Below are 21,561 nucleotides of genomic sequence, written 5' to 3' on the forward strand. Positions count from 1 at the left end.
TCCACGTAAAATTTCACTCATGATGGCATGGATTCACTCTTCCCCCTAAAATACAACCTGATGCATGCCTAAAGCAGGGGTCTGCAACCTTAAACACTCAAAGAGCCATTTGGGCCCATTTCCCACAGAAAAGAAAACACTGGGAGCCACAAAATATGTCTGACTATTTCTTAAGCGGCCACAAAACTAGCATATGTAGTTGAATTAAATGTTCTGTTTTCTTCTGAAACTTTTCTTTTCTTGGATTTATCCATGGTTGGCCTACCGCAGGTTGAAAAGCTCAATTAATCACGTGCCAGTGGGTGGTGCACATTGGCGGTTGTGATGCATATTTTGACTGACAGGGAGCCGCAGCAGAGGGGTGAAAGAGCCACATGCGGCTCCAGAGCCGCAGGTTGCTTACCCCTGGCCTAAAGCAAACAGAATGGTCAATCATAGCACAAGTAGTCAAAAGAGTATAAATAGTGTTTTAAAACAAAATGCATGCTTTAAAAATCACAGATGGGTAAATTGGAGCATGTTGCCTTTAGAAAAGTGTTTAAAAATCTTCAGTTGATAATATGAACTTATTTTTGTTCTTGCCAAGAAGCTATTAGTCTAGGCTCCAGTCTCTGAGGGAGGCAAATTGATGGTTTTTTCCCCTTCTGTAAGGTAGCCACATACAATGAAAGAAAAGAAATACCTTAATTTTTTTTTAAAATTAATATATTAGCTATTCCCAAATAATTGTTGCTGTTACTAAAATTTTATTATAGGTAGCATGCTACCTATTTATTTTACAAAGTGTGGATCAGCAAAACATGAATCCTGATGAAAACGAAATAAATCCACTTTTCCCTAATTCTTGAACACAGCCAAGCAAAAGACATAACTAGACATACAATTTCCATAATTCTCCTTCCTTTTCAATCAGCAAATATCAATGAACAGTAATGTTACATTATTATAATATTATATTGTACATGCCTTCTATAATATTATATTGTAATACCTACTGAAAAAATATTTTTTCAGTAGGTATTACCGTAATTAGCAGAGACGTCACTCTGCCAACGAAAGTGCGTATAGTCAAGGCCATGGTTTTCCCATTTGCAATGTATGGCTGTAAAAGTTGGACCATAGGGAAGGCTGAGTGCCAAAGAATTGAGGCCTTTGAACTATGGTGCTGGAGAAGACTCCTGTGAGTCCCTTGGACTGCAAGGCAATCAAACTGGTCAGTCCTAGAGGAGATCAACCCTGACTGCTCTTTAGAAGGCCAGATCCTGAAGATGAAACTCAAATACTTTGGCCACCTAATGAGAAGGAAGGACTCACTGGAGAAGAGCCTAATGCTGGGAAAGATCGAAGGCAAAAGAAGAAGGGGATGACAGAGAATGAGGTGACTGGATGGAATCACTGAAGCAGTCAGCGTGAGTTTAAATGGACTCCAGAGGATGGTAGAGGACAGGAAGGCCTGGAGGAATGTTGTCCATGGGGTTACGATGGGCTGGACATGACTTCACAACTAATAACAACAATTACCGTAATTGGAATTAATACTCTAAAACTCTTATGCAATAGTTTAATGTTGAAGTATCTGTTTAAGACAATTGCTTATCTATTAAATATTTTGTATTTTATGTACAAGGGGGTGTGATGGCTTAGCAATTAAAGACGTCAGCTAGAAAGCTGACAGCCCAGGTTTGAGACCTGAATGCTGCGTGACAGGGTGAACTCCCATTACTCGCCCCACTTAGCAGTTCTAAAATATGCAAATGGGAGTAGATTAATAGGTACCATTTCCGTGGGAAGATAACAATGATCCATACGCCTTTGGCATATAGCTATGCTGGTCACATCACCACAGAAAATGTTTTTGGACCACGCTGGCCAAAAAACAAAGATAAGTACTGTGCCCAGAGTCAGACATGACTGGATAGGAAAACCTTTACTTTTTTTTTTTTTTACTTTATGTACACAATTCTATGTGTTACAGTATATCTATCTATCTACATTCTATAAATTAATAATAATATTTAACTGAAAGACAGAACATGAACAAAAGAAATGAACAAGCATAAGCTCTTTTATCTTTGTCTCAAAATAAAACATTGCCATGTCCTGTGTTTTTTTATATTTGGAAGATGACACTAAATTGTGAAATAAAAATAAAAATAAGGCTTTATAAACAGAGAATTGAGCTGCAAAATGTATACATAAGTCAGAATGTAACAAGAGTTAACAGTTCTAAACAATAGGCAAACATCTCCTGAAAAAGTAGCAAGTGTTGATTCTGGATTATTAAAAGGTACCATCTGCTTGTTGACAGATGAGAAACAGGATGGTAACGAAACTAAATGGTTGTAAAGCAGTCTTTGTGTGATTCAAACTGATTTTGAACAGGGAAAATCCTCTGTTTTATAGGGTGCATAACCTTAGCAGGCTTAAAATAGCTCAATCCACTGTATTATTTGTCTTTTATGGGAAAAAGAGATTCTTTGCATGTAAAAGATCTCCACAGAATGCTGAAAAAAAACCTCTGGTCTGATACACTGAGGAATGACCGGACAGTTGAGTTAGATAAGCCACTGTTGCGATTCGGTATCCAGAGAACCTCTTAAGTCCCCACCCCACCTCCTTCGATTGAGACTGCTGTGTCACTTATAAGGCTGGTGAGGAGGAGAATGTGGAGCAAACAGCATTCCCTAAGAACTATTTCCTGCTCTGAATAATATTTCTATATTGCTTTCCCTCTGCTTTGATTTGTATTTATTGTCAAGTTGCTATTGATTTGCAAGCTATAACCTCCTATGCATTATATGTAACACACACAGTTTTCCTGCTATGGTTGATGGAAAGGTAACCTTGTAAAAAAACAAAAGAACAGAGAGAAAATAAAGACAGAAAAACAAAACCAATTCACATAAATTATTGGGCTACAAACAAACATGTAGTTTAGATTCTAAGTGCACAATCCTATGATCATAATCTAATATAAGCAGAATTAGGAACTTTCTCCACAGCCCTCACCGAACAGCCCAGGGCTTAACAAAGTTGATTCTACCATTCATTATAAAAGTTTATATCTTTTGCCAGCTCCACAACATGTAAGAAAGCAAACCCAAGAGTAGTTTTATCTGCCTGCCTGTCTACCTTTCTATAGGACTGCCTATCTCATACAATGATTCTAAGCAACTCACAACAATCCAAAAACATTGTTTAAAACACGCACTTCTCCCCAGATGCCACTCCTAATATCCTCCCAGATCAATCCCCCCATCCTAGCCCAATGCTAGTGGGAAACCCCAGGTCTTCATAGTTCTCCAGACAGCTAAAAGGGTAGGGGTATCTCTGATCTCTGGTGGGAGGCTGTTCCAAAGGATTGGGATAACCAATGAGAAGGACACTTTCCATCCATTGGCAACATTTAAGGGGAGGGGTCACCTTATCTAACCTAGTAGGATAGGCAGATACCCTCAAGGAGAGACAATGCAACAATGGTCTAGGGTCTGTGTCATGTAGGGCTTTAAACATAATAAACAGCACCTTCAGCTGCTCCCAGAAAGCAACCAGAAGGCAGTGCAGCTGACATAGCAGTGGTGTTTTTCGGATGATCTGCATGTTCCACTGCATTCAAGAGCCAATGTACCTCACAGATGGTCTGCACAAATGAAGTTGCTAAACTGTGTTCCACACAAGTTTAGCTCAGAATTGATGGTTCTACAAAATTGTTTCACTGTTTTAATGCTACTTCAATGTCTGACTGCTAGGTAGTCGGTGTGGATCAAGTCCAGAATTGACTAATGTCCAATGCTCAGAAACTTGTAAATAAAAGTTAGGAGAATCTTGTTTACATTCATCTCAAGGCCTGCAAGTATTTGAGCTCATATAAGATTCTCCTGCCTCCCTCAAAATGGCTTTTCTACTCCAGAATGTCCTGGATCATACAATAAGGCTTCTTCACAATTGCAGGTGGGTTCCTCAATCCCTCAATTTTTCCCCCTCTTCCCCCCCTCATGCCTGTTACCTCAGCTCTCTGACAGATATCCTTAGCAGCTAATGCAGGTCAAGCCCCCAATGGGCTATTTCAGAATGCTCAGAGATTGCTACATAAATGAAAGATGATCTTTGGGTTTTTTGTGCTGATTCTGTTTTAATGAGCAATGGGAATAATTAAAAGCTGGTGATTCTATATGACCTATTTTTTTATTAGATTTGGAATGCTATCACATCAAGTGCACAATGCTTGTTTTTCACATTTGTTTTTCAACTATTTCAATAAAAATAGTTCTTTTATACTTGGAAAAGAATACTGCTTTCTCCTAAAATGGAAATTGATAATGTCAAATGCTATCATATAATACAATTGCTGCTGACACTTTGATTCAAGTGAGAAAAATAAAAAGTTTGCATTGAGTTTCAACTATGAAATCCTACTGAAATTACTTGCGCTGGCCAAAATTTGTTTCTTATCTATAGCTTATTTCCCCAGGAAATGCTTCCATTTGATGTCCCATGACACACTCCAGATTTCTTGGATGCTCCTTGTATCAGGAGTCACTCTGATTCATATGTATTTGATTTTGACTCCACAGATGATGGTATGCCACCAGTCTCTGGAACACAGCCTAAAAGAAAAAATCCTGCTGAATATGCAGTCCTCATTCTCAGTATGAAATTAACTTTGAAGTGGAACACAACTGGTAGGCAGCTCATTTTCCTCAAGGATAACACCCTTCTTCCTCTCACTTCCGATAGCTGTTATGTCGTGTTGAGAATGTTCTGCTGCTTTTTCAGCTGTTGAAAAGTACCGGATATCAATTACTTGGTGCAGGGAGGATGCCGGCCTGAATAACTGCTCTTCATTTAATGTTATTTCTCACTTCCCTGTCAAGGGTTCTGCCATGCAAATGCAGCCTTCCTCCATTCCTCTTGGATCAAGGCTTCATGACTTCCCCTTCCCTTTTATGACATGGTTCATGGGGGAAGGGGGAAATTAACTCTTTAAAAACTAACATTTACTCAAGAATCACACTGGACTGCGCAGATTTCAATCTTCCAGGGCAAAATCAGAAGTGAAAAGCTACATTCATTTAAAAAGGGGGAAAGTTAATAGTAAGGGAGAAAATGTTAATCATGTGTAACTGGATAAAATGGCTTTTGTAATTTTTCACAGACAAAAGGAACAGCCCAAAATAATATGTTGCAGGCGTTATAGACTTTTCAGCTTTTATTAATTTGTACCAATTATGAGCATTGGTAAAATGCCATACACAAGTGCTCTTAACATATTATAGCACAACATTGAGATTACAATTTAAACCAACTGTTTCCCTAAAAGCCTGAGAAAAAACCCCCAGAAGGTCCTAGTAACTTTAGACTCATGGAAACATTTGAAATTCAAACAACCAAATTCTGATTTTACTTTTTGTCAACTTTTGTATCAGGTCTAATGGTCAGGATGTTGTCCAATCTATTCTGATGATGATTTACCCTGTAATCTGGCATTCCATGCTGATTTTAATCCTTCCCTCCCCTGCACAAAGCCTCTTTTAATATAGATTATTATTTGGGGGGAGGAGAAGACAAGAGCCAGAGTAGTGTAATGGTTAAGGCATCAGGTTAGAATTCAGGAGACTGCGAGTTCCAGTCCTCCTTTGGCCACAAAGCCAGCTGGGTGATCTTGGACTAGTCACTCTCTCTCTCAGCTCTTGGAAGCAGGCAAGGACAAACCGTTTCTGAAAAATGTTGATTCAGGCAGTCTCCAAGAATTGGACATGATTGAACAGAAGAAGAAAATATTTGGGAAGATCCGTTTATTTTACAACTAAATATTAAGTTTTGAAATGAGAATCAACCAATTGTTAGAAATGTTGCAGAAGGAAAGCAGAATTGGCATAATAAGGTTGTTGTTACTCAAGCAAAATGGTAATTGATTTTCCCCTCCCTGTCATAATATACGTTAGCTGACTTTATTGGCCTTGGAGGGAGATTTTATTTCAAATCAGTCACTGGGCAAACTTAATCCATGCTGCTATAATATCATCCTCTTGTTCCCCATAGGAAATGAGCCATCCAAATATCAAAGAACTGAAGTGGCATTAGAGAGTAATATTTACTAAGAGATACAATATATTATTTGTATTTGTTGTTTTTCCCCTTGCATTTCTCCAAGAGGAGCTATTCATGTAGAGGAGCTATTCATGTAGGAGGAGCTCATCTACAATATAGGATCTTGTCCCTTCCAACATCTGCCCTTAATTTTGACCAAAGGGTGGGTAACTCTTATTTGGATTCCTTTATCATCTCAAGAGTCAAGACATTCACATGCAATATAGTGCCCAGGAGATAATCTAGCTGGAATCACACTAAGGCCATATACTAACATATCCATCTTCTGTTGATGAGATTTGGGGTGGTTGATGTTGGTTCAGTATGTTGAATGAATTTAGCGCTTGTAAAATGTGGTTTATAGCTTAGTACTAGACAACCCGTGTCCTCTTCAGTCATTGTTTCAGAAATATTTCCTTACATAAACAAGGAAACAGAATGAGCATAGGTGGGCAAAAAAGTAGTGGGAGAGGGAGCAATGCCTTCCTTCCTTCCTTCCTTCCTTCCTTCCTTCCTTCCTTCCTTCCTTCCTTCCTTCCTTCCTTCCTTCCTTCCTTCCACATGAAGTTTAGACTTCCTGCCAGCTTTCCCACTGAATGGATGTGGCATAGATCAGGGAGAGTATTCAGAAGTGTGTCAAGGATTAGGAAGGATACACAGTCAAGGGTGCATGAGAGGTGGGATATGGATTGAGGAGGGTGCACAAGATGTGACACAAGTCAGTAACAGTATGTAGGAATGCAAAGGGGTAGATGAGAGGTGATGCACAGATTAAGCATGGGGGTGCAGTGTGGGTCAGGAGGTGTGCATGGGAATGTGCAAGTGGCCACCATGGCAAAACACAGAACTGGAGAGACATACCCAAGCAACTTGTGACCTTCCCTGCCAGCTTTCCCACTATCTTGTGGGAAGCTGTCACTGAGCATTGGAAATGACAGTCACAATTTACTTCTCATGTTCTATGTACAATCAGTCTTAGCTAAATCAGCTAAAAATTAAGCTATGTCTTTTAATTAGGCATGGTAATTAATGAACTACTGCATGGCTTCAAAATTTCATTGTTCCCATCACCCATCTCCTTCCACTTATGACTGTATGACTGTAACTTTGTTACTTGTATCCTTACGATTTATATTGATATTGTTCCAGCTGCCTCCTCACCATCAGACCCTGCCCAGTCAGAGTCCAGGCCGTCCTGAATCTGAGCGATCTTATCCAGCAGATGCTGACTAAATTCCTCAGCACATCCCTGCAAAGGATCGTCCCCCACCCTCCGATTTAGGAAGGAGCGGGACACCCTGAACAGGGCGGCCAGGCGATTATCTGCAGATGCGATGAGGGCGGAGAAGTATGCTTGCTTCGCCACCTCCATCGCCACCAGATAGGATCGTGTAAACAATCTCAACTGGGAACGGTTGGATTCGGAATGGCTGGATCTCCAACTGCTCTCTAGGCCTCTCCTACGGCGCTTCATCTCCTGGAGCTCCTCCGTAAACCAAGGAGTCAACTGGAAATTTACAGCTGAGTTTAAAATTTAAAATTTACTCAGCTGTTTAGTTTAAAAGGGAAATCACTGGCTTGTAAAACATCCAATTTATATCAATAAATACTTTCAGGGCAAGAACTAATAGCTAAAAAGAACAAATAATAATAATAACTTATTTTGGGGTTCATTTCTAATCTTAATCCACATTTCTGAAGGAGTCAATCTCGACAATTCTTTTTAAGGTTTTCTGAGGGGTTATTTGGTTTTAAAGTAAACTCTTACTGATACAGGAATGGATTCTCGTCTCCTTTCTAAAATTTCTTCTGTTTCTCCCTTGGAGATTGCTGATATAGTTGGACAGCTGCACTCCATGACTTATGCTTTGACCTTGTGACCTTCTCGGCTCCTTTTAAAAAAGAATCCCTTTCAGAATAAAAGATGACTTTGGTTGTTGTTGTTTTTTTTTAAAGCAACTTGCTAATTACAGATGGCTTCATTTTAAAGAAGACTAAATGATTCCTGTTCATTATCATATTTTTTTGGGTGTGTGTGTGTCAAGGGTCCATTTCATTCTAATTGGAATTCTAAAACACATACAAAATAGTTCACCTAAGCTGTCAATGTTCTACCACTCTATTTTTATTTGACTGTTTTGTTTTGTTTTGATTTAACCTTTCCTAATCTGGTACCCTCCAGAATGATTAGATTATAACTCCTATGCTGGCTAGAAAATTTAGAACTATAGTACCAGACATCTGTAGGGCACCAAGTTGGGACTTTTAAAATTAAACCAACTTGTTTAATTTCAAAAGTATCCAGAAAATCAGATAATAGGAATCAGGATGTCATGCTCAAACGGATAAGTATCAGGATTGTGGCTCAATGGATAAATTACCTCTGAAATTAATAGTAATCACACCCCAAGCATCACTTTTGTAGTTCCTTTTAAAAAAAGTTAATTATGGCTATTAAAACTGATAGAGAGTAAGGGAGAATTACTTATAAAAACAGGAAGACTAAACCAGACATGAGCTTAAATGCTTTAATAAAACAACACACTAAATTTAAGAGTTTTAAATATTGACATGAACCTTTCACGCTGCTGCCTGAATTAGAATTGCACTCTCTAACCATAACCAACTACCTGCCAAGAAGGAAAGTCTCTATGTGGAGGGGAGGACTTTAAAAAAAAAAAATCTGAGCTGTATGCACTATGCAAATTGGGGCTGGTCACAAACTCCCACTTTATTACTTTTAAATATAAAACTGAAACTTAATGTTCATACATTAAAAATATATGCTTTTAAAGAACAATCATCATGCCCAGTTTGTCCTACAGTAGGGGAAAATACAGAGGAGATTGGATGGATCTGGTGTTGCAACTGTACTGAGTTTTGGGATTACTGCCTGGTTTTTGAATTAAGTGAGCAGTGCACTATTTGTTCTTGATGCACATGCACAACTCATTTCATTTCAAGGTACATCAACCTTGAGGACCCAGTTTGTGGAGGCAATAAGCTGACTTTGTATAAATATACAAAGTATGAAGGCTATTGCTTAACGCATTGTAAGCCGCCCTGAGTCTCCAGAGAAGGGCGGCATATAAATCAAATTAAAATAAAAAAAAATCTATACATGGAGCCCTTCCTTTCCAACTCAATCCCAAGGCATGAAAACAATTTTAGGAAATCCGGTGTCCTCTGCCTCAATGCATGAAAAATTCATCACAGGCAACAGAGCTGCTCTGGCCACAGGCAAATTTTGGTTGAGATATAACTACTTATTTAGCTTTTGGAAATGAATTTTTAATCTATGTTGCAAATAAGATTTTAAAACAAAACCATTAGAAGTGATTCATACTTGATTGGTACTTTCCTTCTGGCTTTTCCCATTCTATACAATTTTAACAAAACCTGCATGCTGAGCCTGCATCAGGGATTGCTTTAATTCGTTGCCCTCACCGCATTTGCTGCAACCTTATTCTTCTCCTGCTGGTGGGCCGTTATCTTTTCTATACCTTTCACAATAATGCGAGGTGGCAAAGTTCTATAATTATGATAAGTCACTTATCAAAAGCATTTTCTGCTTAAATGGCAACTTCTCTAAAACTGGCATGTTACCCCGCTCAATCTAAAGGGTTCTTCATACCTAATCTATCATTGCCTTGACTTGATGAGCTATCAGAAACAGCGGTAACAATCAGGAGCTAAGTAGATTCATCAAGAATAATTCATATGGCAGTGCTTTATTTAATATGAACTATTTGATATAATTAATTTAAAAACTGCACTTATCCTTCAGAGTCAGTAAAATGGATGTGAATTTGGTGAATCCAGAAACAAAAAAGCAATTTGTACTAAACAGACAAAAATCAAGACAAAAGCTATTTCCTTTGGATACTTTTAAAGTAAAGTGAAAGTGATTTATTATTAACACATACACACACACATGTGAATTGGAATTGGTCATGCTCAGATTGTTGTTTATTTCTACATTTGAACAGAATTTTCTTACTACATAATAAGATAAAATTCCTATAGAGAGGTCACTTGATACCTGGACCTTCAAGATTTTGAAGTTTGTGAGCCAAGATGTTTCTGTTTTTACTACTGCCTTCACATCTCCTCTGGCCACAAATCCTAGGAATTACAAGTGAAATAAAGAGGAAATAGTAGAGTCATCTTTAATTTCATATCAACTGCATAAGCCAATGGGTAGCCAAACTGATCAGGTGGTCTAAGATAGGGAAGATTGGTTAAGAAATAGTGGAGCTAATGCCAAGAACTCCTGTGATGGAGTCTTTGGGCAGAGAGGGGTTTTTAAAAGGAAGATCTCCTTTAAAGCATGGATTAACATTATAGGGCAGGGGTGTCAAACTTGCATCGTCACGTGATGTATTGTGGCTTTTTTCCCTTTTGCTAAACCATGGATAGCATGTGATGTATCCGGCCCACTGGCTACAAGTTTGACACCCCTGTTGTAGGGCCATTCAGATATTAGGGGTATTTAGCACTGAGACAAAAAGTTCATAATTGAACAGGTTTGAAATATACCTTGGCAAGAAAGTTGCTCATAGCTTCAAAATCAGAATCTAAATAGTGGGTGACCCTTGCTAATAATGTACTAGATCTTTTTGTGACCCATGAAAATTGCTGCTTTAATCATCTAGATCTAAAACTGGTCTAAGTTTTCTACTGGCCTTATATAATTCATGCAAAAGCCTTAGAAGGTTTGTTACAATGACATCCTGATATTTATCCCTCTGCTTCAACCTAATTATTCCCTTTCTATCATATGTTTTTTGTTTTTGTTTAAAAAAAACAGAACAAAACAGTAAATGATGAACTGAACTGTATTATAGCATTTCAAATGGCTATAGGAAGTCATTCTTGTATTTCAGCATTAGCCTGTTGCAATAGGTGACCAGCAGTTCCAAGTCGGCAGGTTAGCAGGCGTCTAGAGAAAGATAATTATTTCTTTCACATCCTATATCAAAATGCAAATGAGATGCTGCAGGAAAAAAATGACCTCCAGCTTTCCTACGTCCGTCCCCAGCAATTCAGTAACACTTTCTGCAAGCTTGTATTATGTAGCTGACTCTGCTGATGTCAGAAAGAGAAGCAGGTCAGATCTTATTAATACTTGAGTGGGAGACTGTCAGGAAGTCACAGAGCAGGGAAGATAAAAAAAAATAAAATCTCAGGACAAGACAATGCCAACCTCTTCCCATACTATGCCAAAAAAACCACCCCATATATCCAAGTCCATGAAGTCTTCAGAAGTCAAGCTCAAGAGATTCTTATCTTTATCGCATATTCTTATTGGCTTATATGTACATTAACCTGAACTAAATATTCCTTAATTTGTTATAGTCATTAGAAGTGATTACTGCAATGCATCATATACTGATTGTCTTTGAAGAATTTACAAACTTGTTTAGTCCAGTATAGAAACAAAGATATTAATTGGAGCTGTTTGTTGGGAATGCATCACACTCATTTCCTAAGAGCTGCACTCATTTCCAGTTTGCTTCTTGGAAAAGTTTCACATCACATCAAAAATATCTTGGACTCAAATGATTAAAAAAAAAACTTCTTCCCATTTGGAATTGTCATTTTATATCTGGAAGGAAGCTTTTCTTCATATCTGGAATATGGGAGAAAAGTCCTTCCTGTGGTTGCATCCAATCTAGAGACTAGCTTCAGTTCCTTCCTGTGGAGTATTATAGAATTTAGCTATTTACCTACAAGTTTCTGTTTGCCTGCTGAGTTCTTTTATACTTTTAGAATTTTATCTGCTGCTTTGAATGAGATTGTTAAACAGCAAGGAGTAAATTGCCGATACTCAACGAGTAAATAAATTCTTAAGAAATACATAGGACAAATGCTTTCCCTAGTTTTCAGAGACCTATTCAACAAATGCTAGGGACTGAACATGTATGTTCTGCATGTAGATCACCACATTGATTTATAATCCTTCTCCACCAAGTAGGGATGAAAAAAAAGTCTTTCAAATGTACCATTCAGAAAGTTAAATTAGTAAAGTCAGATATCCATGAAAAGAGCCTTTTTTAATAGGCATTTAATTCCAGTAAGAAAAAAGAGAATTCCAAATTGGATGATTTTCCACGGAAGAATAATGAATGAAGACTGTATTCCATGGAAAGAAAAGAGGCAACTCTTGTGCTCTCGCAATCAGTACAGACATTACATTTTCAAAAGACCCATTGACTTCCAGGAGAGAAATATAAGCAACTGTTACATAATTCTACACACCATTGCTAAGGTGTACCAATACAAATATTGGTCAGTGAGAGGAGAGAATGAAACACAGGCACCAGCTGTAGCATTGTGAAGCTTACACCTGCATATAACCTTGTAAGAGCAAGTAATTGCAAGCTCTGCATCTGGTTCTATCTCAAGGGAAATATTGAAAATGGGAAGGTGATTTCAAAAAACAAAAGCCTCCAACTGGGAAGATTAATTTTGTATAGTAGCATTGAAGAGATTGATTGGACAGTAGGTGTGTATGAGTGTGTTCAAGAGAAAGAACATGACTATAACAAATCTCAGAGTGATTATGAGCCTGAATTAATGAACTATTTCCAGGTTTGGAAAAGCGGACAAATGTATGCAAGTCTACCAGTTGAGTTACTCAATTCACCTTTGTTCAAAGATTATTTAATACCCTCTCAGTGCTGTAGTAAATAATATTGTAAGGGAGTAGTTGCTCCCTTGTGTGGCTCATTTAAATCTTTCTTCTTTAATGGCTGGAGAAAAGCAGAATTCTAGATGTTCTTTTAACATTTCTTTTTAAACTTAAGCAAACTTCTAAAGATAGGGCAGATGCTTCTAAAGATAGGCTGTTCCTGCTCTGCTTTTCCTCATTCTTCTAGAAATGAATTATACAATGACAATTCTCTCTTAGCCTTCTCAAATTTATCTTAGTGTCCTTTAGACTAAAAATGCTGTTCTTGTACCAAGAGAAGGACTTAGAAGAATCAAAATATTGATTTTTTTTTTAGAATCAGCATTTTTTTTGCCAGAGAGGTGGCCAGGTTTCCTTGGGAGATATATCATATTAATACTATTTATTAAAGGCCTTGGTGACTGACCTCTGCTTCTAGTGAAGAGTCTATTTTGGGCACGAATAATTTGCTTACCTGAGATGACTCAGACAAAATTATTGTTTGAACTAAAGCAGTTTACAATAAAAATGAAAATGAAGAGCAAACGAGAGCAACAACTTTTGAAAAAGTAGCGAAGTCTCACCTATAGAACCAGTTTGTGATTTCATCACATACTCAGGATAAAAATCCCTTGCCTGTAGTGTCACAGATGGTAGGAGAAAATGGTACTGCATTTCTTAACAGGAAAGTTCTCCAACTATGTCCAGGGGCCAAAGGAGCATTGCAGAATTGGCCAGATCTCATGTTATTTTTTTTCTATGTGAAGAGATTAAATATTGCTTGACAGTCTTCTGCAGTGCTTGCCTTAGAGAGCCTCAGGGCAAAGAATCTCTCTTTCCTGCAAATCCGTGGCTTTCACATTTCTATTTTCCCTTTCTTTCTGGAGATTAAATAACACAATCCAGTATGAGAATGAGTATCCATCACTCCTGAGCCCTTGGGAAGATCTGACTTAGCAAAACGTTTCCCACAAAATGTTGCCAAGTGATGACTGCAAACTTTGATTAATATGAGGTCACATGACTGGTTTGATTGAATCCTGGTTGTTTTCTTTGCAGCTTTTCATAACTGAGAACTCCCAGAGCATTAGCAACCTTGCTCTGTTAACCCTGTTGTGAGTTAAGAGAGTTGAACAGACAGAATCCACAAGCCGTATATCCCATTAGAAAGACCAGATGACTGAGCATATACTCCATAGTAGGAAAGTATTTATCAGGAAAAGTATTATATATTGTCATGCCGATTCTCTATAAGCACCAGTCATATAAGCTGACTGTATGACTGATTTTTCAGAAAAAACAAAACCTAGATTGGTATACTGTTGCTGGTAGAGCTGGAATTGGAAGTAGGGAGTTTTGCTCTGTCTTAGAAAAATTAGGAAAAGGGCCTCTTTCTTTCCCAAATTCCTTGGATTATGTCCAGGAATTTTCCGTATTACTCTATTAGCATATATGATTCCAAAATTTATTTTGAAATGAGCTGGTTATCATGTTAGGGCTAAAAATGGAATACTCATGTTTTATGATAACCAGAGTACTAGTGTTCAGAAATAAAGTGTATTAATTGAACATGCTTATGAAAAGTTAAAGCTACCATGAAAGTGGGATGCAAGAGTTGAGATAGTGAAGACCTGAATGGGAAATAATAGTTCCATGAATCAAATAGGACGTGCACAGCTGGGGAGCATATTCAGTTTTTACATCCTATAATGGTGCACATATAAAAGAAATAAAGATGATTCAGGGATGGAATGGAAGACAGCCTTGTCTATAGGCCTAGAAAAATAATGGACATGAAGAAGAGACTGAATAAAGTGGAGTGGTGAGAAGAAAAGTGTAAGCATGATGGCAGCAAAAGGATTGAAAGAAAGAATGGGAACAGGGCTGTGATGGGATTTTGTTTTTCAAGAACTTAGAAACGAGTAAATTGTTGCAATGAACCAGTGGAACATGCCTCTGTAATGGATAGTTGCATTTTAACCATTATCTGGGACAAGGAGGAAAACTATAGGGATACAAATGACACATGAATAAAGTAAATATAGTTCTCCTGATACTAAATTCATGAACTGTAGCCAACCTTATCACAGATGTGAATATAAGAATGCCAAATGCTCTTTAAATAAGATAATGCTTTTTAACTACATCAAAGTATATTTAAAAAGCATTAAAGCCTGGGAAACGTTTTCTCTTAGGAGAGATCCCGAAATCCAATTAGATATTCTTAATACGCCTAATATAAATTTAAACAATTAGAAAAATTTTGAGGGAAACAGGTGACTTCTATCAAAAAAGCATACAGTAATGCAAAATAGTATTTGTCTGTCTCTCTCTGTGTATGTGTATGTGTTTCTATCTCTATATGATGCTTTGGAGAATAATTTGACCCCCTCTCCTTTGTGGCAGGCCCTCAAATATTGAAATACTGCTATCATGTCACTTCTAATTCTTCTAACCCAAAACTGGCAGCCGTTCTTCATATGGTTTAGTCTCCAGGCCTTTGATCATCTTACTTGATCTTCTTTTAACTTTTACCAAAGTCTCAACATCTTGGGTGAAATATGAAAGAGAGATCCAACCTAGAACTAAGGAGAAATTTCCTGACAGTGAGAACAATTAATCAGTGGAACAGCTTGCCTCCAGAAATTGTGGGCGGTCTGGGGCATGACTATCAAACTCGATCATGTCATGTGATGTATCGTGACGTATCGCAACGTTTTTTGCCTTTGTGGAGCTGGGGTGGGCATGGCCTGCAATGCATCCAGTCCGCGGGCTGCCAGTTTGACAAGCCTGCTCTGGGGGTTTCATGAAGAGATTGGACAATCATATGTCCATAATGGTAAAAGATCTCCTGCCCAAACAGGGGGTGGGACTAAAAGACCTCCAAGGTTCCATTCAACCTTGTTATTCCATGTTCTGTGTTCTACCTCACAGGTTGTTATTGTGGGGAATTTAGGAGGAGGAAGGAGTATTATGTTTGCTCACTGTCTTGATTTATTTATTAAAAAGATAGGCAGTTAAAAAAAAGGTCGAGGGCACAATGACCTCATGTCCAGAGGTTGCCCAGCCCTAAATATGACTGAAACATTCAGGCTGGAACGTTCCTTCCTTGGTGGGGAATGTAGACTGTAGAACCATGATATTTCAGATGTGTGTACCAATGAAAGTCTAAAATGGGGTAGATGTTGACATTAATTTAATAAGCACACACCTCACCAAATTAGATGCTCCCCAAGTGAATGCTGATAACCAGTGGTGAAATTCAAAAATTTTCCCTATCGGTTCTGTGGGCGTGGCTTGGTGGTCATGTGATCGGGAAAACCAACTATCACACTTTACACAAAAATAACACAAAAGCTACATAACTGACACACACACATTGCAAAAGCAGCTGGACTTCACACAAAATGGCCCCTGCAACAAGCAGGAACCTCACAGAGAGCTCAAAAACAAACTATCACACTTTACACAAAAATACCTGTTCGGGCAATAGGTAGTAAAAAAAATGCTTTAAAAAGTAAAAAAAAAAAATGATTGCGCGGCACAGCTGATTGTCACAGCTGATTGTTGAAACCTTTTAAAAACTTTTTAAAAGCATTTTTTTACTACCTATTGCCCAAACCAATAGTAAAAAAATGCTAAAAAAAAGTTCACACAATTGCACGGCACAGCTGATCATTGGAACTTTTTTTTACTTTTTAAAGCATTTTTTTACTACTGATTTGGATGAATCAGTAGCATTTTCACTACCGGTTCAGGTGAACCGCCCCGAACCGGTAGCATTTCACCTCTGCTGATAACCATATGTAGGTAACTGTCCACATTTTCTTGAATACTGTAGACTTCTATTGTAACTTTTGCATTAGAACACTGGCATTCCAATTTAAGTCACTTTATTATTATTTACTAAAGTTTGAAACTGGCAAGGTTGTCAACAGAACATACAAAATATGACAAAATTAATAACAAAATTAATTACCATGATTTTTTTCAGTTCTTTTCATCTAAAAGAAAAGGTTTGAGACATGACAGAACTCTTGGGACAGTTAGAATTCTCACATCACCAAGAGTGGTATGCCTCTTTTCCATCAAAGTGTTTACTAATTATAATTCCATAATTAGTACAATTTAACCAAAAAATTAATTTGCCATACAGGTAGAAAACTTCTGTAGTTTTAACAGTAGATAAAATCTGAGAGAATATATAGCAGGAAAATATGAACAAAGCAGTTCCATAAATCTGTACGACAGCTGGACTCTTGGGGGGTGTTTTGTTTGAACATAAAATCCCTCAGTATCGCTGAGAATGATGCATTGACTTAGAAAGCTACCTTTTCTTCCTTCTGACCTTATATATTCCTGGATTGTACATTGGTATGTTAGGCAGATATAAACTATCTGCATTTCCATGTTCTCAGTTTCCTTTTTTTAACACTGCTACATATTGTGTGATTCTACTTTGACTTTCACCATACTTTGGTCATGTAAAGTCATGGTCATATTATTTGTAATTTACAAATAAAATTATTTTGTATTTTAGGATTTGCTAAAAATCTTTCCTGCCATATTTAGTATGAGAAGCTGGGGACAGCAACTATAAGGGAGGAGGCTAAATTAGAAAAACCTGCTTACACTATGACCATAGATCTGAACTAATTAAATAAATGTGTATGTTTGTGTGCATGTATGTGTGCACTATGGCTTTTCATTGGACACTGCTTATAGTACAAATATTTATTGATAGTTTCCAAGGTCTCTGTGAAATAAGATTTACAGAGTTTCAGCTCTTCAGAAGAGTTGGAATATCCTCTTAAAAGTGAAAGTAGACGTGTGCGGTAGTGAAATCCTACCGTGCACAGGGAATCCCGATCAGGAAAGGGCCGCAACTGGCGAATCAGGCGAACCTGACAAAAGGTCCCCCTGGCTACAGCTGTCAGAGGTTCCTCCAAGGACAGCTGCGTATCCAGGAGGACTCCCAGATTGCGTGCCCTCTCCGCGGGGGCTAAAGACTTGCCCCCAATAGTCAGTGATAGAGTCAACTGACTATATCGGGATGCCGGGAACCACAGCCACTCAGTCTTGGAAGGGTTGAGCCTGAGCCTGTTCCTCCCCATCCAGATCCACACAGCCTCCAGGCACTGGGACATCACTTCAAGGGAATCGTTGGGGTGGCCTGGGGTGGAGATGTACAGCTGGGTGTCATCAGCGTACTGGTGGTACTTCACCCCAAAACCACAGATGATCTCACCCAGCGGCTTCACATAAATGTTGAACAGAAGGGGCGAGAGGACTGACCCCTGAGGCATCCACATATAAGAGGCCTCGAGGTTGATCTCTGCCCCCCTGCCAACACGAACTGCGACCGGTCTGAGAGAAAGGAGGAGAACCACCGTAACACGGTGCCCCCCATCCCCAACTTTTCCAACCGGTGCAGCATGATACCATGGTCGATGGTATCAAAAGCCGCTGAGAGGTCTAACAGGGCCAGAACAGAGGAATAACCCCTGTCCCGAGCCCTCCAGAGATCATCGACCAACGCGACCAATGCCGTTTCCGTGCTGTGCCCGGGCCTGAAACCCGACTGGAATGGATCTAGATAAGACGTTTCTTCCAGGTACTGCGGAAACTGTCTTGCGACCACACTCTCGACAACCTTCGCCACGAAGCAAAGGTTGGAGACAGGATGATAGTTAGCTAACACTGCTGGGTCCAGGGAAGGCTTCTTGAGGAGAGGCCTCACCACCGCCTCTTTCAAGGCCATGGGGAAGTAACCCTCACTCAACGAAGCATTAATAATTCCCTGGAGCCAGCCTCGTGTAACCTCCCGGGAAGCCAGTACCAACCAGGAGGGACACGGATCCAGTAAACATGTGGCCGCACTAAATCTCCTCAGAATCCTGTCCACGTCATCAGGGGTCACAGAGTCAAACTCTTCCCAGATAACGTTCTCAAGACTATTCCTCACCACCCTGCCCGAATCTACCCAGTCAGAGTCCAGATCCCCCCGGATCTGAGCGATTTTGTCATACAGATATTGTCCGAAATCCTCGGCCCTGCCTTCCAGGGGATCCTCCCGCGCTCCCGAATGGAGCAGGGAGCGGGTCACCCTGAACAGGGCAGCCGGACGATTCTCTGATGATGCAATAAGAGCGGAAAAGTAATTAAACTTTGCCGCCTTTATCGCCACTAGGTAGGTCTTAATATGCGACCTTACCAGTGTTTGGTCAGATTCAGCGAGACTGGCCCTCCAACCACTCTCCAGGCATCTTTTCCGGTACTTCATCTCCCTCAGCTCCTCAGTATACCAGGGAGCCGTGAGGGATCGGCACCGGGTCAGAGGCCGCAAAGGCACGACTCGATCCAAGGCCCCACCAGCCGCCCGATCCCAGGCAGCCACCAGGTCCTCGGCCGAGTTGTGTGCCAGATCCTCAGGAAATGGCCCAAGCTCCATCTGGAAGCTATCAGGATCCATCAGGTGCCTGGGGCGAACCCATCTAATTGGCTCCACCTCCCTGCAGCGGGGTGTCGCGTTATGAATGCTGAACACAATTTGTCTCTTTTCATTTATGTACATTTGCTTTGAATTTTATGGACTGAATTCAGAATAATTGAGTGAACAAGGCTCTCCTTTATGCTGCCTGGAATGAACTTCCTTTCCTTGGTGGCTTATTATTGTTAAGGATAACAGTGTAAGGGGACAATTAAGAAAAACTGTTACTATTGTCTCTCAGACGCAAATACCAATATCCAAAGTTTGTGGAAGGTGTCCCCTCTATGTTTTGTATTATAATTCCCATACTTTCTGAGAATAGTTATCTTCTTTGAAATACATCAAGGTTATCAGAATTCCCAGCTAATTTAATGTTGGCATTGTGGTGACTGGGAATTCAGAGAGCTGTGGTCCCAAAGTATCTTGAAGACACCAAGCATGCATTGCCTTCAACCAGTTTGGATTTTTTTCAGGGGGAGGGTGACTCCAAGTCAGGTGCCTGGACAAGTCCCTGCAGTTTTCTTGGCAAGATTTAGGAAGTAGTTTGCTCTTGCCTCCTTCCTAGATGAGAGAAAGTGACTGGTTCAAGGTCACCTAGATCAGTGGTGGGATTCAAATAATTTAACAATTGGTTCTCTGCCCTAATGACGGGCTGGGTGGTCATGGCCATGGTGGGTGTGGCCACTGGGTGTGACAGGCAGCACTCGGCCTCCTGCACCCCTCTGAGAGCAAAAATGGGCCAAGGAGGGGATGTGCCACCCACCCCCACCCCCTGTTATGGGCATAGTAGGCCTCTCTGCAGCCTCCTGGGAGTGAAAACAGGCCTAGGAGGCATCCTAGGAAGCCAAAATGGGGCACTTGGGGATTCCTGGACGGGGCGGGGTGGAAAGGGGTGGGGCCAGCCAGCAATTTAACTACCAGTTTGCCTGAACTGGCCCACATCAACTGAATCCCACCACTGACCTAGATGATATTTTGCCTAAGGCAGGGATAGAACTCATGGTCTTCCAGATTCTAGCCTGATGATTTAACCTCAAAACTGGCTATCTTGGAAATTATAGCGCTAGAAAGTTATAGCAATCCACTCCATTAGTGGAGATTTAATCAAAGATCTAAGTATGGGGCACAGTATGAATGCCTTGGCTGTGAAAAAAATGAAATTTCCTTCAAGAAACTCTAGAGCCATTGATATGGGACTGTGATTGCAACGGTTCCCAGCATCCTCCACAAAGGATGTCTCATTCAGCTCTGCTAAGGTGGCTAAACTCTCACAGAACAAGCTTCCGCAGCATCACAACCTTCCCCTACAGATCATGATTCTTGCTGACATGTTCAGTGACTGAAACTTCATCTCCCCCCCTCCCTCATTGGCTGTCTAAATTATTAACACAGCTATAAAGATGGCACTAAATCATCAACAGAAGGGCAGCATAACAAAATTGCAACATAATCTCTCATTTCACTGCCAGATGTCTGTTCAACGCAGATTTTGCTAAACAGTGGAATAATGGGAGGAGAGAGAGAGACTCCTTGATTGCCTGTGAAAAAACGTTTCTGTAGACACACTTGTGTCTGCATAAAAGAGTGACTGTGTATAAATATACAATGCAGCTTACCTGGGTAAGGAGGCATACTGCCTTTCCATGCCTTCAAACTGGAGGTGGTGTGGAGTCTCATCTGGACCTTTTCCAGACACCTGTGGAGAGCAATATAATCAGTGATGAAGATCAATTATTCAACCCTGTTACTGAAAACGTTTCTCAAAAATGATAATAAAAAACAAACAAGGCTCTAGTATGCCAAAATCAACAGAGAAGAAATTCTGAGGCTCAAGAGAAATCCACATTTGATCTTATAACTATTTATAATAATTTCTAAAAAAAAAATATCCTTCTTCTTATTCCTTTTCCAAGCCAAAAAGGATGCTGTGAAGTTGTATGGAACATATTTTTGAACGGAATCAAGAAAAATATTGCATAAAATGAGGCCAGTTATTGATAACCATTCATGATTGATCATGTTAAGATTTGGACTTAAATTAGCTTTATTGAAACTGTGGAACAGACTATAAAATGAACATGCAAGTATCTGATTATATGTTTTCCAGGATATAAAACATGATGCTGTCTGTATGGTTGCAACAGAACATTGAACCTTTGTCTTCTAAAATGCTAGAGGAATGTATAATAATTAACAAAATATGAATCTATTCTTCACTTATTTGGCAGAAGTGTCATGAAGGAACAAATAAGAAAATAATTATGTTTGTTCACTATTGGGGAAGCATGTATTATTGTTTTACAACAAC

The 21,561-nt window shown here is 39.5% G+C and overlaps 1 protein-coding gene across 1 annotated transcript in view; it reads right to left on the reverse strand.

Annotated features, from left to right (window-relative positions):
- PARD3B (par-3 family cell polarity regulator beta) overlaps positions 1-21,561 on the reverse strand; it is a 582,830-nt gene that overhangs the window by 17,763 nt on the left and 543,506 nt on the right. Inside the window, exon 22 of the mRNA XM_070933224.1 lies at positions 20,870-20,949. Coding sequence (XP_070789325.1) covers positions 20,870-20,949 — 80 coding nt within the window. The remainder of the gene's footprint in view (positions 1-20,869; positions 20,950-21,561) is intronic.

This window comes from Pituophis catenifer, unplaced genomic scaffold, assembly GCF_029215685.1.
Source record: "Pituophis catenifer annectens isolate HBS135680 unplaced genomic scaffold, rPitCat1.0.hap2 SCAF_1, whole genome shotgun sequence".
Classification (NCBI taxonomy): Eukaryota; Metazoa; Chordata; class Lepidosauria; order Squamata; family Colubridae; genus Pituophis; species Pituophis catenifer.